We start from the raw sequence: 17,603 nt of genomic DNA, 5'->3' as shown, positions 1-17,603 counted from the left end.
GATTTTGGTTGGAAATGAAAATCGGGTTGACGTCAGAGCCCTGCATCTGATTGACATCAGAACCCGACGTCAGATTGACGTAGGATAATGATTGAAAATAAAAGTTGGGTTGACGTCAGAACCCGACTGATGTTGGTTTCTGACGTCAACCCGATTTTCATTTTCAACCACAATACAACGTCTGTCCAACGTTGGAGATCAACGTCAATCTGACATTGGATTCTGACATAAACCTGATTTTCATTTTCAACGTTGGGTTTGGTTTTCTAAATGATAATTTTGTCATTGTTTTGAGCACACTAGCTTATAGATAACAGTAAGGCTAACATATTCATACTAAAAGCCAAAAAACTTTAAATAGGGCAATATTTGAGGGAACTGCCATTTGGGTGTCCGAAACCATTGTGGATGTTATTGAGTGCACTTATTCAGTCTCACATTCAATCCCACTACTGGAACTGTGTTCTAGAAATAAATTTGATATTGATATGAGGGTAGGCAGGCATAGATTCAGAGTACTTTAAGTATTACATACAACAATGCAACAATAATAAAACAATGCATTGACATTTACTTTTTACTTTTGATACTTAAGTACTTTTAAAAATGAGTACTTCTGTACTTTTACTTAAGTAAAAATAGGTCTTTACAACTTTTACTTGTAACGGAGTAATATTTGACCAGTAGCCTAGTATCTCTACTTTCACTCAAGTAAGGAAGTTGTGTATTTCGTCCACCTCTGATAATTAGGCAACTGCTTTGCACTTTTAGTTTTGTTGAATATATGTTTTATAATTGTTAAGAATTTTTTCTTCATACCATACTGTATTTGGAATGTTGTTGGATGACAAAAAGCTGAATATTTAATTAACGTAATGTTGATTCTGGGTAAAAACGATGAATTAAATTTTTTTTTAATTTTTTTTTAACTTTTATCAGTTTTATTGGTGTGCCTTGCTTTATTATTTATTTAATTATTTAAATGTCATAAATCATTTTCATAAAAAAAAATAAAAATAAAAAAAGCACGATACCGGTAGTAAATCGAATTTAAAAAGAAATTCAAAATAAAAGTTCCCTCTTCCTGGGAATTCAATCGTTGCCCGGAAGTAGAGTCGGTGGAATTCTTCCTCAGATTGATATCGCAGCAGAATGCAGCGCAAATGTGCAGGAAGGACTGAGACCTGCTGAAAGCTGTGGCTGTTCGACGTGTATTATCTCATTTTTATGGACATTCGGCATTCACCCGGATCGTATCCTGTCAAATGTTATACTATTTGATGCCTTCTTTCATAGTCGCGTCTAATAAGCCGAACAGAAGGTGCTCGTGAATATTGGTAAATAACGGACAGTAAGTTAGATGTTGAAAGCAGAGAACTTACGTTACCATCTAAACATGGTGCTTTGACAGAAGTGATGCTGCATCGCCAGTATGGGGTCTTTAATATTTTATTTAGTGCTTTTAGCTCCACTTCTTGTCCATTCTGCTGTGAAACCAGCTTCTTTTGAAGAAGAATTGAGAAATCAGGAAGAGGTACAAGAGTTTGGTAAGTTACTTTGAGAAAGCTATTTAAATCGGCTCAACAAGGAAATACGAGTTCAAACTGCTAAATATACTGGTTTCTTAAATGGGGATATATAAATATGGGTTATTTTGATGTGTGAGTTCAGTCTTCCTTCCTTTTCCTGTTTTGACTCAGTCATGACTGCTTATGTTAGTTCATTTCCTCAAACAGGGAAGGTGCTGTATTTGCAGACTGAATGGAAAGGCATTTTGATATGCATCTCCTGCAGTAGAGTCTATGTTTGGGTCACTGTATGATCATATAAATGAACTTACAGTCTGTAGTACTGACCAAGGAATATGGTCATGTGATTTAAAAGGTGTGTGTTGGTAAATAGTGGTGTTCTGCAGGAATGGTGATATACTGTATGTGCATTATTTCATCCAGATGCGCTCAGCTTGTTACTGTCAGACTTTGATGTGCTGCCTGCATCAGGACTCCAGCTCCACTCGCTCAGGAAGAGAGATGTTGATGCCCAGTCACATGTGGAGCGGCTGGTCAGCTTCACAGCTCTCCAGAGGTAAAGCTAACAGATCCACACATGCCTCTCTCTTGCTATTACATGGCAGATCATGTGATATGTTTGTTTGTTTGTTTAATTATTTAGTTATTCTCTAAGCACCCCTGATTTCTATTTTATCAATTTAAAAAATAGATATAGAATAGAATAAAAATAAATAATACAAATACAATATATACATATATATATATATATATATATATATATATATATATATATATGTATATGTATTTGTATTATTTTTTTATTCTATTCTATATCTTTTTTTTAAAAAATTGCTTGTGTTAATCTCTTATGACCACCCCTGACATATTATTATTATTATTATTAGTATTATAATAATAATTACATTTGTGTATTTATTGTTTTATTGTATTTATTTTAAAAACATATTTTATAATAATTTTTTATTCATATATGTTTATTTATATATATATATATTTATTTATATAATATTATTATTATTATTTATTATCTTGTTATCTTATCTATATTATTATTATTATTACGTGTGAGAGTGTTTGTGTTATTTTCTCTGGCCACCTCTGGCCTCAATTCATGATTTTGAGGCTGATTCTTATTTTAAATTTTCACTGCACTAAAAACATGTTTATTACATCTTTTTTCAAAGGCACTTCGATCTGTACTTGACAACAAACACACAACTTTTCACGGACAACTTCAAGGCTGTTTTCGTAGATGAGAATGGAAAAGAGGACCAATATGATATTCAGTTACAGAATTACTTTAAAGGACACGTAGTGGGTAAGACATGCGATGAGGTTATTAGCCTCGACTGAGAACTGAATTTTCTTGTTTTTCATCCAGGATTGTTTGCTATCCCAACAGGAGAGCAGCACTCACGTGTGCAAGCACACATAGACGGGGACGAGTTTTCAGCCCACATTCTTACTGAAGAGGCTGAATATAATGTAGAGGTGATTTGTTTACACATGCTCCTCAAATTCTTCATACTTTAAAGCATTTCAAATTAGTTTTACAAAGTACTGTTTTTTTTTTTACAGTATGTTTCAGTATCTCTTGTCTTCTTCGTTAGCCCTTGTGGCGGTTTACAGAGTCGCCTCCTGATGGCCGATTGCTGGTGTACCGCTCAGAGGACATTAAGAATATTAGTCGACTGTCCTCACCCAAAGTGTGTGGATATGTGAACGCTGATGCCCAGGGTCTCCTGCCAGAAGAGGCAGCAGGACAAACGGAACAGGAGGAGGGTGTGTGTTTACATTATGTATAATAATATTGATGATAATAATAATATCTTTTATTTATGAAGTGCCTTTCCCAAGCTCAAGGTAGCTGCACAGGGAGATAAAGTAGACATGACATCAACAAGACACACACACACACACACACACACACACAGTAACTAAACACATTAAAACACTAGACAGAGGTAGGCTGAAAATACTGTGAGAAAAGTTTCATGGAAACTTTTTTTTTTTTTTACTACTCGCACCCATAAATGATTTGGGAGTTGAGCGCGCCTGTTCTCAATATAAAAGTTTCATGGACCACATTTTGAATCAAGTCTCACTCACATTATCTTCTAAATATTCAGTTTTTTGAAAATTTCAGAAAATATGTTATTTAACAGAATTACACTACCATTCAAAAAAATTTTTTATTTTTTTATAAATTTTATATTATATATATATATATGTAAGGAATAATTGACGACAGGCCGTTGAATTATTACTCCGCTTCGCGTCGTGACCGCATTACCACCTCGGGTGTGCATTATTTTTCTAATAATTCAACGGTCTGAAGTCAATTATTCCGCTTATACTACAGTTACCACACCTCGAAACATTGTTCAGATTATATTTCAAGACGTTTGTAAAGTTTTTGTCATTAAAACGCTCTTGTATGTAGGACTAATTTCTTACGCATCTAGTCCAATGCCTCCGTTGCTAATTCCAAAACGTCATTTTAGAGTTAGTAACAGAGGTTTGAGCCGCTGATAGCAGACTAATGCTGGGGACACACGACTAGCTGACACATTCTCTGACTGTTTTCATCGCAGCAGATTTTAAACACCGACTTTGAACACAGACTGAACGCGCTGAACACGTGTTTGGGCATTATCATGATCAGTCATACGTATCAAATTACATTCATAACCGCCTTAAAGTGTGTCCCCAGTTATTAATGCAGTTATTAGAGAGAGATGTTGCAATAATGAGACAGAAAAGCATTTGCGTCAATATTATTATTTATTTATTAATTTAATTCGTTTTAATTAATTCGTTCATTCTTCTTTTTTTTCATTGACAGATCGTAGCCTAGACAAATAAATGAAACACAAAGCCATTTTAACAAGTAGGCCTATCAATAATTATTTATTTGTTAGTATCTGCAATAAAAATCCGTACTGCAGGACTATCCATTTATTTAGCCTATATTCAGTTGAATTTTCTATTGATTATAATATAGATAGGACTATATACTTTATTTATTAAAATTAAACTGCATGTTTCTATTGATTGTGAAGCTAGACATTGAAAATTCCAGATCAAGCGCATGGGGCTGCATGTTTTTTTCTTGTTATGAATTGTATCCTATTTTCCGTTATTACAGTTATCTACGCGAAGTGATATGGAACTGTAATGCGGTCAAGACCTGCCTGGAACTACTTTAGCCGTGCGTTTCCCTGAAAATAATGCACACCTTAGAACGTTTGTCAACCAATCAGATTCAAGCATTCAACGGCCCTGTAGTATAAATATATATATATATCTCTCAAAGAATCCAGATTTTTTTTTCCGTCAGTTTCCACAAAAATATGAAGCAGCACAGCTGTTTTCAACATTGGTAATAATAATAAATGTTTCATGAGCACCAAATCAGCATATTAGAATAATTTCTGAAGGATCATGTGACTGAAGACTGAAGGATGCTGAAAATTCAGCTTAGACTTCACAGGAATAAATTACATATTAAAATATATAAAAAAATAGAAACTATTTTAAATTGTAATAATATTACTGAATTTTTAATCAAATTAATGCAGCTTTGGTGAGCGCAAGAGACTTTAAAAAACTAAAAAATCGAAAAAATTGCTAACTTCTGAACAAATATCAAATGTTTCATGTTGTCTTAAAGGTCAATTTGTTTTGTTTTTGGCCATTTTGAGACAGACACATTTCGTTATGCCTAAATGGACGATAGATATTCAGTTTATTCACATGCTCATGGTTGGCTCAGGGGGATTGTTACTGCATGAGTGTGTAGGAGTTATACATTAGTCTGACAAAGGCCGTCCATTCAAGCATGTAGTCACCCAGCATTGACCTCCTGCCATGAGAATTGAAAATATTCTGGAGACAAAGCATAATAATTCTGTTGAATAACTTCTTTATTTTTTGTCCTCCATTATCATATTCATGGAAGTCCCCATTGTGTAGCTTTAAACTGGTTAGATCCATTTATGGATATTGATGCTCTGGGATTTACATAACTATTTACAAATAACAAAACTCATAGTGCACCATGGTTAGATGGTTTATCTGTTTTGAATGCAGCGCCTCACAACAGAGAGAGAAGATCCACACACGACCACAAGAAGAACACCTGCCCGCTGCTGTTGGTGGCAGATCATCGCTTCTTTAAGCACATGGGCCGTGGAGAGGAGAGCACCACCCTCAACTACTTGGTGAGCAAAGCACACAAAATAGAACTGGAAAGGAGGCATGTCATTGTTCTTGTACTGTACAACAGAGCAGTTTGATACACTGGGGATACGATTCAGATTAACTCCATGATATCAGATTTATTGATAAATGTACGTTGAATTTGAGCATTTTGTGTTTTTCAGATTGAGCTGATAGACAGAGTGGATGATATCTATAGGAACACATCCTGGAATGATGAATTTATAGGTTACGGTGTGCAGATTCATCAGGTGACCTTAATAACTTTAGCAGTTTTTCTCTTCTACATCACTTCAGTTGATGAGTTTGACTCCTAGTTTCTCTTCATATTTGTTAAAGGGATAATTGAACAGTTGAATTTTGAAAAGCATGAAAAAGGGTACAAAGGCACTTTAACAAATATGTTCCATATGACCTGTGCATTATATACCAAGTTTTCAAGTTGTTATTCTATGAAAATCTTGAATGAATCACACAAGTGGTTCGATAATATGTTCTGGATGATTCATTCACAAATCAAACTGATCCATTTCCTGAGCACAATTTATTGTTTCACAAATTTATCAGTAAATAACAACTTCATTTTAGTCTGTTTCTCAAATAAAGGCTTCAGGCGATTTGTAATACAACACGCTAGTCGTATAAACCACTTTTATGATACCTTTATGCTGCTTTACATCCTTTCTAAAGCTTGAAAGCTCCAGGCTGCATGGAAAAGAACAACCGGAACATTATTCAAAACGCCTCCTTTTGTGTTCCGCAGAAGAAAGAAAGTCATACAGGTTTATGGGATTGTCCCAATGCATCCCTGATTTTCTCATTGGTAGAACTGGTGACTCAAGTCAAAGTGATCATAGCAGCTGACTCAATTTTAATACAAAGAGCTTAATGTTAGTTTCATTAGGCCACCAAAATTTCCAAATTTTGTCACATGGCTAGTTCTTGGCCTTTCTCAGAAGTGGCTTTTGGTATCTATTTTCTCCCATTGTGACGAAATCCATTCCATGCATTACAGTGGAGCTCATGCGCTCAATGCTTTGCCCTTTTATAAGCTTGTTATTACTTTATCTCAATGTGCAGAGTTTGATGAGTTAGTGTTATCTTGCCATCTAAGATGTAAATATGCCAACAGATAATCATAAATAAGGTGCCCACAAAACTTGCTCCAGGAGAGATTCACTACAATATGGATGGAAGCCCACCTGATAGAACTGGCGGTGTGTGGGATGTGAAGAAGCTTCTGGAAGTAAGTGCCATGGAATCCTTGGAAATATACACAGGTCAAATTGTTATGATCAATCCACAACAACAATCCAGTTTTGGGGTCAGTGAAGTTCGGGTCCGATGTTATCGGCTGCAGACTGTGAAAAAAGGATCGCAAATGCAACAAAAAGACATTTCAAATGAAGACAGTTAGGATTCGTCAGATATCATCTGGTTAGGGTGTGTGTCAGTGATCCCTGCACAAATACATGAAGTCAGCGTGAGGTCCGATTCATTAACAGTGACTCTTATGGTTTGATTTGAATCATACTAACTCTTTCTGTGAATTCATTCACAATAGACTCTCTTACTGAACTGTGAGTAATTTTTCTATTGTTTGATTCAAAATGAACCGAGATCCGCTACTGTTTGTGAACCTCAAATCAGTCTATTTACCGACAGGATGTTCATGTGACAATGTGTATTTAAAGATATTCAAAATGTTATTTAAATTAATTTTAATTTATTAAATTAATTAATTTAGTGGTTTTCTAAAAAAATATATAGTCAAAGGGCAATATTATTACAAAAAAAAGTTGGATCCCAAAATATATATATAATTTTTTTTCTTCCAAAAAGAGACATGGCACAATTATATCAGAATCACTATATTGAATATTTATGCACCAAATTTATATCAAAATGTAAAGAAACTTCTGAATGACCATCTTTATCAAGTAATTCTGTATTTTTTATTTTTATTTTAAAGAGACATTTTGACTTCTAAAGCTGAGAGCCAGAGGCTCCCTCATCTTTTTTTAATTTTATTTTTATAAGAGCCCTGAAACACAGATTTGTAGACTCTCACTTCCTCATCTTTCTCTGGGTTCTCTTCAGCAATTCAGCTATGACATCGCAGACAACGCCTCTGCAGTTTGCCTTGCCCATCTCTTCACCTATCAGGACTTTGATGATGGCACTCTGGGTCTGGCATACGTGGCCCCTTCCAAACAGGGATTGGGAGGGCTCTGCCCTAAACGTAAGGATCTCTACAACTGTGATCAATGGAATTCCACTCAACAGTGCTTGACTTTGCACATTAATTTTGTGTTACAGCCTACTATCCATCATACTCTGTCAAGAAACCCAGTTACCTGAACACTGGCTTGACAAGCACCATGAATTATGGGAAAACAATTCTGACTAAGGTTTGCATACACTGCTTTAAATACCACTTGGATTTTGTATACTAGATGTTTTTTAGCAGGAAGCACAGTGATGTATCCTCTATCCAGGAAGCAGATCTTGTAACCACTCATGAGCTCGGACACAACTTTGGAGCTGAACATGATCCGGACAATATAGCTGATTGTGCGCCCAGCGACGACCAGGGCGGCAAATATGTCATGTACCCTATTGCGGTCAGCGGAGATCACTTCAACAACAAGGTATTATCCATCCTGTGCTAAATTACTTCTTTTGAAATGTAGTTTCTTTTTCTCACTCACCTATTGTTTCCCTCAGCGCTTCTCCAACTGTAGCAGGCACTCAGTCAGTAGGGCGTTAAAGATTAAGGCCCAGCAGTGCTTTAAGGAGAGGAGCAGTAAGCTGTGTGGGAACTCCCGTGTGGAGGAGGACGAAGACTGCGACCCTGGACTGCTTCATCTCAACGACGACCCCTGCTGCACAGCTAAGTGCAAGTTCAGGAAGCCGGCACAATGCAGGTAAAAAAGTTAAACGTGATAGACCAATATATCAGCCATTTTGAGATTATTAGCATCAACTTTGCCCAGATCTAATCACAATAGTGACCGGCGCCCACTATTTCACTATTTGGTCTTCGTTCCTGAAGTATTTTCCCCAATTATTGCCTTCATAGGGATTTCAAAAAATGCCTCAATCTAAGCCATGAACCAGACAAACAAGCTCTGAGATGTATCACGATATGAATACATAAATTAAATAGAATATTAATAATTTAAATAAAAAATACAAAAAATAATTAATATTAAATTCATTTAATAATAATAAAAAGGTTGATGAAAAAAACTGTACTTAATGTCTTTTATGGGTTGTTTTTTTTGCGCAATAAATGACATTATCAAATAAAAACACTATAAAACTAAAGATTTATAGACATTGGTATATATTTATAGCAAAATGTATATATATATGTGTGAATACACTACAATTAATACTTTTATTCAGCAAGGATTCATTAAATTGATCAAACGTGACAAAAGACATTTATAATGTCAAATAAGCACTGTTCTTTTGAACTTTCTAATAAACACAGAATCCTGAAATCTTGTGTTTTCACAAAAATATTAAGCTGCACAGGGTTTTTAGCACTGATAATAGTAAAAAATATTTTTGAGCACCAAATCAGCATATTATAATGATTTCTGTAGGAATAATACTCACACACACATATATAATTGTTGCTGTGAGTATTTGTGCCTGATGTTGTTTTTCTGTGACCCTCAGTGACAGGAACAGCCCCTGCTGCAAGAACTGCAGGTTTGAAAGTGCAGATAAGATCTGTCAGGAGACCATCACTGCCACCTGCAAGAACATGTCGAGGTGCACAGGTCAGCCTGCTCACACTAACTTTAATGACACGGAATAATATGATAACTAATAACATACAACTCCACACTGTCAGTGTAGTTTATCCAGACCACTACTGACCACACCTCTTATATTTGGTTGGTTAACTTTTTAACCCTTGTGTATCCCAGGCAACAGCAGTGAGTGCCCCACGCCTGGTAACCTGGTTGATGATACAGAGTGTGTGGACAAGGGTCGATGTCGGAAGGGCGAGTGCAAGCCTTTCTGTGAGGCCCTGCATAACCTTGAGTCCTGCGCCTGCAATGGTAAATGTCTCAACAAACCCTCCTCTGTTTTCACACTAGTGCCCAACAGATATCTATTTGAATGACCAGTGTTGATACCTAGTGAGCAGCGATGGACAATATAATGTTGTTTCTATGTATGGCAGACTGAGGCTAGTTGTCACAATTTGTTTTACTTCAGTTGATATTTTTCAATTTCTATATAGACACAGACCTTAATATCTTGGCTACAATAAAGCTTTTGAACATTTACTCCATTATTGCCCAGGAAAAAAGATGCGTATCATATTTTTTTTTATTGTAATTAATAATTTTTGTATAAATTACTAAGTAATTGTATTAATCTGTAATATTTTTTCATGGTTTTGAAAGAATATTTTGATTTATTTGTCAAATACACATTAATATTGTGAAATATTATTACAATTTAAAATAAGTGTTTTCTATGTTAATATATTTTAAAATGTAATTTATTCCTGTGATGGCAAAGCTGAATTCATTGTCACATGATCCTTCAGAAATCATTATAATATGCTGATTTGATGCTTTAGAAATATTTTCTTATTATCATGATCAAAGTTGGAAACATTTTTATAAAAACCATGATGCATTTTGTCAGGTTTCTTTTATGAATAGAAAGTTCAAAAGATCAGAAAAACGTTTGATAGTGTAAATGCAAACCATGTGACTTTTATATACCCAGTCTTCCCTATATGACAACATGTAAGATGTATAAAAAGGCTGAAATTGCAGGAATATTTAGGCTATTTTACTAGGGCTGTCAAACGATTAATCGCATCCAAAATAAAAGTTTGTTTTTACATAATATATGTGTGTGTACGGTGTATAATTATTTTCTATATATAAATACACACACATGCACTGTGTATATATATTTATATTATATATCATTTATATTATATATAAATATTTTATATATAAATAACACATTTTTGCATATATGCATGTGTGTGTATTTATATATAGAAAATAATTATACTCCGTACACACACATATATTATGTAAACACAAACTTTTATTTTGGATGCGATTAATCGTTTGACAGCCCTATATTTTACACAACATTTTCTCCAAATAAATATAAACAGAACCTGCACAGATATTGGCATTTGTCATTATCACATTGACCGATATTGGCCTGTTAATTGGAATGGTCCATGTCCACTGAAACTTGCGCATTCTAATAATCGTGTTCACTGTTTTAGCCTCCATTATGAATGCAAAAGTGCTGAGTCTGTCCATTTGCTGTGATGTTTTTCAGAGACCGAGGACTCGTGTAAAGTGTGCTGTAGAAGCAGCGACGGGCAGTGCACTCCCTTTTTTAGTGGAGGGTCATTTCTTTACCTGCGCAAGGGCAAACCCTGTACCGTTGGCTTCTGTGACGGGACCGTGAGTGCATTGCTTGTCTATCTTTTGACAATGTTCATTTATCAGACTGATAAATAGTGTTTTCTATAAATGCTGTTGTGGTGTTCATTTCAGGGCAAATGCATGAAGCAGGTCCAAGATGTCATTGAACGTTTATGGGACTTCATAGACAAACTGGACATCAACACATTTGGTAAGAGATAGCAGAGTGAATTTAGCTAGGAATCATGCAGTGAAATGGACTTTTTCTGTATATTTAGTTAATGCCAATGGTGACACTTTTCTGTCAATGTGCAGGGAAGTTCTTGGCTGACAACATAGTGGGATCAGTGGTGGTCTTCTCTCTCATGTTCTGGATTCCCCTAAGCATACTGGTGCACTGTGTGGTGAGACTTATTTCACAAATTTCACTGTTTTTCTGAATTGATTTTGAGTGAATTTTCTGAAATTCTGTTATCATTTACTCACTGTGTGTAGTTCTAATCCTCTGTCACTTTCATCTGTGAACTTATGTGGTAGAATATACAATCCATGCAATAAGTGAATGTGAATTTGGCTCCAAAAAGGATAAAAAAAACATATCATAAAAGTGGACTTGTACTCTATATTCCAAGTATCCTAAAGCCAAATGATACTTTTAGTATTTATTATTAATATTTTGAATTAGCGTTTTCATTTAAATTTATGTTTTAGTAATTAGACAGATAGACAGAGTTTTATTAACAAAACGGTTATTGCAAGTAGGTTTATCAAAACATTGTATCATACTTTGTCTACTCTTTAAACAGCATTATGGTAAATATGTAACACTATGGTAACAGCTTTCTTACCTGTATGCGACAGCGTTTTGCTTCAGGCAGAACGGACAGTATGGCTTTTTCTTTTTTTTCCTCTCCGTCTAGCCTAAAACACTGTGTTTGTGGTCATCTGGTATGAAATGTTGACTACAAACACTAATTTTTTTTCTTCAGATTTTCCGCCGCTGTGTTCTCTCCGTATTTACGATTATTTGCCGCCTTTAGCCACTGCCTTCAACACTCTGGATTCTTCACTGGAAACTGAAAGTGACTCACTCCTGTTAAACGTTTACTCTTTGAATTCTTGCACCCGGGAACAATACAAGTTGACACAATTATGACTGCAAGTTTACTAAAAAGTATTACCTACCAAAGCAAGGTGGAGTGGCCTTGGGTGACAACATGTACAGTGTATTATGGGTGTTGATGTTTTCCAACTATTTGGCAAAAGGGAAGATAGACAAATGGCCTTTTTTCTCTAGTCAGGTAGCACAGATTTTTTTTTTTTTTTTAATATAAATTCTAAAGATATAAAGAAAGGCCATTTTGCAAGCAGTTTTTCATCTAATATTTATATTTTATTTTATTTCAGCTTTTTTCAATCAACAAAAATGATTTGTAATAGTTCAATAAGAACACTGTGAGGAACAGTCTGAAATTTGATGGTATTTTGCCACAGCCTCATTTGTATTGCTGTCACATGCTGTCACCTGCTGTCACCATGTTATACAGGAGTAAAGGCATTATGGTGATTAAATGACAGAATTGTCATTTTTGGCTAAATAAGACATTATAGTGATCATCTCTTTTTGTTTGCTAATAGGACAAGAAACTGGATCAACAATATGAGGAAAACTCCAAAACCATGGTGTTCCCTTGTGTAAGTCCTTCTGTCATAAAACTACAACTCCCAAGATGGACTCCTTACTCATGCAGCGGAGATCAGAATACTAACAGACTTGCACACTAATATGCATTAAAGTCATTCAGGACCCTAAAGTAACATATTAACATTCAGTTAGCATGGCGTCTTTATTCAGGGCTAGTAGTGTATGACTTGTGGCTTGTTTGCTCTGACCCTTGTGGAACCGCAGCAGATGGTGGTGGAGGTGTGTAGTAGAGCTCATAACTCAGGTGAGTGTGCGTCATCCCCCCCCCCCCCCCCCCTCTCTCCCGGGTGTGACGAGTCAGAGCGCGCTGGTTGTGACGTGTCAGGTGGGCCGACTGAGTTCAGTTCAGCTTGTCCTGTATGTCTCGTGCACTCAGTGTCAGTGAGGATGTGCTGGCGGTTTCTGGTTCAAACGTGTTTTTTGGATGCAGTTCAGTACTTGAGCGTTTTAAATGCACGGCTTTGAAACTCTTCTCTTCATTTGATTTGGTTCAGGAGATGTGAATGGATCGCATATTTTGCTGCATCTAACTCAAGTGTAGCATGCTGTTCATGTTATGCATAGGGATGGGCATCGGTTTGTCTACTCGTTTAGTGGACAGATACAGTAAATCAAAATACTTTAACTGTGCTTCCGTTTACTTTTTTTTAAGAATAATTTTAGCCAAAATTAGATCCTAGATGTTACAAAAAACTGAAGAACATTTAATTTTTATTTAATTTTCTGCTCACTTTTGTGGTGAATTTTCAGTAAAAATGCTATTATAAAAACAAAATATAAATAAAAAATAATAGATTATACATTATTTTATTTTTAAACAATGGAAAAAAATGGCTAATTTTTTTTTTTTTTTTTTTTTTTTTTATCTAATTTAAATTTAAATTCAAGTTTTGGTTAATCAGTAGTTGGTTTACGTACACAAGCACCATACGAATGTTTTTCCATCGTGTCTTGGTGTTAATTCAGTCACTGTTTTAAGATGATGTGTCATGTTAAAAAATACTTCAAAACACTTAGTTTCATGCCATTTTGTTCTCGAAAACCTTTGGTTTTTTTCATTGTGGCGTCTAGATCAGTGGTTCTTAACCAGGGGGCCAGGGCAACTCAATTATTCAGTTATATTAAAAACAATAATTAAAACATAATTAAATTGCTAAAAAAATTCAAGATGTAAACTAAAATCATTTATTGTTATTGTTATTTTTTTATCTTTTTGAATCACAAAATATATTAATTAATTGAACATATCAATACACCCAGTTTAATTTGAATAATAATAATTTGTTACATTATATAGCGCTTTTCTGGGCACTCAAAGCACTTTACATATGAAGGGGGAATCTCCTCAACCATCACCACTGTACAGCATCCACCTGGATGATGCGACGGCAGCCATACTGCGCCAGAACGCCCACCACACACCAGCTTACTGGTGGAGAAGAGACAGAGCAATGAAGCCAGTCAGTATATTGGGATGATTAGGAGGCCATGATGATGGACAGAGGTCAAGGGGCAAATTTGGCCAGGATGCTGGGTTAAACCCCTGCTCTTTTCTTTCTTTTTTTTTTCTAAGGACATCCTAGGGTTTTTATGACCACAAAGAGTCAAGACCTCGGTTTAATATTTATTAAAGACCTCGGATTATTTATGTTAATAAAAAAAAGTTTTAAAAACTAATATCGTAGCCAATATAGGGGGATCTTTAAAGAAATCAAGTTTTTAATGTTGTTTATACTGTATGTCTATGTGGTGTTTTTAATATGCTTTAAGACAAACCATGTGCAAATTCATCATTCAACACCATTTCGAGTATTTTCTACTTAAAACTGCAGTGTACAACCAAAGACCGTCTCAAAAACGCCGTTTCCTACCGTCACAAAAAACAATCCTGTCGATGTGCGGAACGGGGCTTTTCTTCACCGACTTTCTATGATGTTCAAAGTGTTTCTAAGGATGCTGATTTTTAGAAGGCAGCTGTCTCACTCGAAGATGGCGAAAGGGGACATGGTTTGTGTAACATTAGCAACACATTATTAACTGTTTAATAAGGTAGTCAAGCCAAAGGCTAATCATATTAATTACAGTTATGTCTCCGACATTGTAGAGAGCGACACATTAAAACACTTTACCATTCTGATACATCGACGTGTAGATGACCCTGTATAATTTGTTCGTCCTCTCATAAATGGCTGAATTAAACCAATATTTCCACTTGCCATTGTGTAGCATTCCTACAGTTGACCGAGTGGATCAGGTAGTCCAAGCTGGTGTGATTGAGTGGAGGCGGAGACTAATTTGTATATTCATGGTAAAGCATTTAAATATGTCATTTTGATTATCAAAGAAGAGTTTTAATGGATAAAATGATTGACTGCAGGTGTGTCTACTACTGTGTTGGACAATGCGGGGCTTTTGAGTCAAAAAGGTTGCAAACCACTGGTCTAGATGTTTTTGACTGGAAGAAAGAAACTTATGATACACAGTTATAGTGCTTTCATAATCGATCATTGCTGTCACTTCCAAGTACTCGTGCCCATCCCTAGTGATGTAGTGAATACCATGATAAGCTGTTCGGAAGTCTTCCTTACTGATTCTGTCACAAACTTCTTTCTTTAGAGCGCAGAGATGCTGAGCAGTCTGGAACCGGCGCCCCTCCGCATTGTCAAGGTCTCTCATCCGCCTTCAGTGGCAGCACGACCTCAGCCCTCAATGGGCCCCACGGGCCCCGGCGCGTCATCGGCACAGGAGACGCTCGCCGCCCCAGGCCCTGCCAACCTCTCCGCCGGACCCAGAGTGGATCCGCTGCGAATGGCCACAATCGAGGAGGACCCCAGCGGAGACTCCTCTCACCTGGACGAGGAGGACGGCTTCCCTCCAAGCGGCACAGCTGCCAGGTCCTTCGAGGACCTCACCGGACAGGTAATGCCATCCCGCGGGGACAAGAGACGGCTGAAGAGACAGGCGCGCATTGACAGTAAGGAGACCGAGTGCTGAGGACGCTCGTATTCAAGTCAAAGATCACTCGAATGAGACAAGAGCCGCAATAAACGGTGCAATCAGGCTTCATTTTGTTGGTGCACTTAAAAGTGTGTGTGACGTGTAGACTGCTGACTCATTTCAGTTGGTTTTTAGAAATTTTGTACCATTCTTTTAATGCACAGTTGTCGTTGATACAGATATAGTGTCACTTAAAAGCAAGTCAGTAACTGCCAAGAGAAATGACTGATGTTTGGTAAATATAAAAATTAAAGGAATAAATTCAATACGGCTTTGGACAGCTGCGAAATGCGACTAGCCTATCAGTTTTTAAAAGCAAGCAAAAATATATGTTGACAATGAAAGTTTAAGGGGATAAAGTGAAAGTGAAAATGAAAATTCAGCCTTTTGCTCACCCTCATGTCGTTAAAAAAACATGAATAGCTTTCTCTCTTCTGTGGAACCACAAAAGGAAACATTTAGAAAATTGTGAAGGAGGGAGGGGGAGGGGGACACTTTATTTTTTTTTGTCCAAACATTGAAAGTCAAACATTGAGAGTCTAATATTTTTTGGACCCCATTAACTTTCATTGCATGGACAAAAACAGTGTAAAACATTCTTCAGAATATCTTCTTTTGTGTTCCACAGAAGAAAGAAAGTTATATAAAGGATTGGAACAACATGAAGGTGAGTAAATAATGACAGAATTTTCTTTTTAGGGTGAACCATTCCTTTAATAATTTGCCTCATATACTTCTGCTGTAACTGTTTAGGTACTTTTAGTTGTTTTTATAATCTGAAGTACAAATCAAAATTATCTTATTGTGGTAATTGACAAATCAGATGCTGTCTTAAAGGGACAGTACACCCAAAACAAATTCTGTCATTATTTTCAGAATTTTTCTTTTTGGGTGAACTATCCCCTTAACTTGTATTTAACTTGAAATATTCCTTTAATACAGTCAATATGTGCCTTGTAACACAGTTCCAGTTGTGCAAATTCTTGTATTCTCATTCATTTATACCTCATTACAAACAAGCAGCAGGCCTCTATACGTGTCATCACACTTTTAATGTTGCACTGGTCGACTTGCTGACAAATTTCGAGTTATGCATGTTCTATGCCATATGTATATAAATTACTTGTTGTATGATTATGGGAACTGTAAGAGGAGATGCTATTTATAATGAGTTTTCTTGGCTTACTGATAGAAAGTGCACATGATGTTAAAAATGTCTTCATATATTTTAAGGCTTGTTCAGTTTAATATGTGATCTCTACACTCTACAGCATCTTGTGTCATTTTAATATACCAGTATGAATATGTGAACCACTGATTACAGAGCCAGGGATGTGCATATTTCATAGATTTCATCTTTTTGCCACTAAAACGGATGGATGTATAGACGTGACCAAAATCAATCGATACTTTAGAAGTATTAATATAGACTATTATGCCCCCACTGTGAATTATCTGACTATGACTATTAAAGTTGAGTTTTAACAATGTTTTCATGTGCCATAAGTCAATAGACTAAATATATATTTTGTATTGTTTCTTATATTCCTGTATATAAAATCAGAAATAATTAAAACCTCTCACTAGAAATGTCAATCTACTATCCTTAAATGTGTTTCTGATGCTTGGTTGTTACATTTATTCAACATATTCTAGGGTATTGAACCCACATGAATAAACTGCCTCTACACTGAAGTGTTTCTAATTATTTTATTGACC

At 35.8% G+C, this 17,603-nt stretch overlaps 1 protein-coding gene across 2 annotated transcripts; it reads left to right on the top strand.

The window, feature by feature from the left end:
* Positions 1 to 1,098: 1,098 nt before the first annotated feature.
* adam17a (ADAM metallopeptidase domain 17a) lies at positions 1,099 to 17,579 on the top strand. Of its 2 annotated transcripts, XM_079854408.1 has the most exons (20): positions 1,099 to 1,547; positions 1,953 to 2,085; positions 2,717 to 2,850; positions 2,935 to 3,023; positions 3,143 to 3,314; positions 5,625 to 5,755; positions 5,918 to 6,004; positions 6,886 to 6,999; positions 7,854 to 7,995; positions 8,073 to 8,164; positions 8,252 to 8,404; positions 8,481 to 8,680; positions 9,444 to 9,547; positions 9,698 to 9,832; positions 11,094 to 11,221; positions 11,315 to 11,393; positions 11,498 to 11,586; positions 12,821 to 12,877; positions 13,092 to 13,131; positions 15,504 to 17,579. In XM_079854408.1, exons 1-20 carry the CDS (start codon positions 1,433 to 1,435, stop codon positions 15,857 to 15,859), a joined length of 2,550 nt encoding a protein of 849 aa, XP_079710534.1. In that variant the 5' UTR covers positions 1,099 to 1,432; the 3' UTR covers positions 15,860 to 17,579. The 2 variants fall into 2 exon arrangements, with proteins under 2 accessions (XP_079710534.1, XP_079710535.1); XM_079854409.1 differs by lacking the exon at positions 13,092 to 13,131.
* The last annotated feature ends 24 nt before the right edge of the window (positions 17,580 to 17,603 follow it).

This window comes from Squalius cephalus (assembly GCF_949319135.1).
Source record: "Squalius cephalus genome assembly, chromosome: 20".
Classification (NCBI taxonomy): Eukaryota; Metazoa; Chordata; class Actinopteri; order Cypriniformes; family Leuciscidae; genus Squalius; species Squalius cephalus.
The sequence above is the reverse complement of the archived record's forward strand: the minus strand, read 5'-3'. Positions and strand labels throughout refer to the sequence as shown.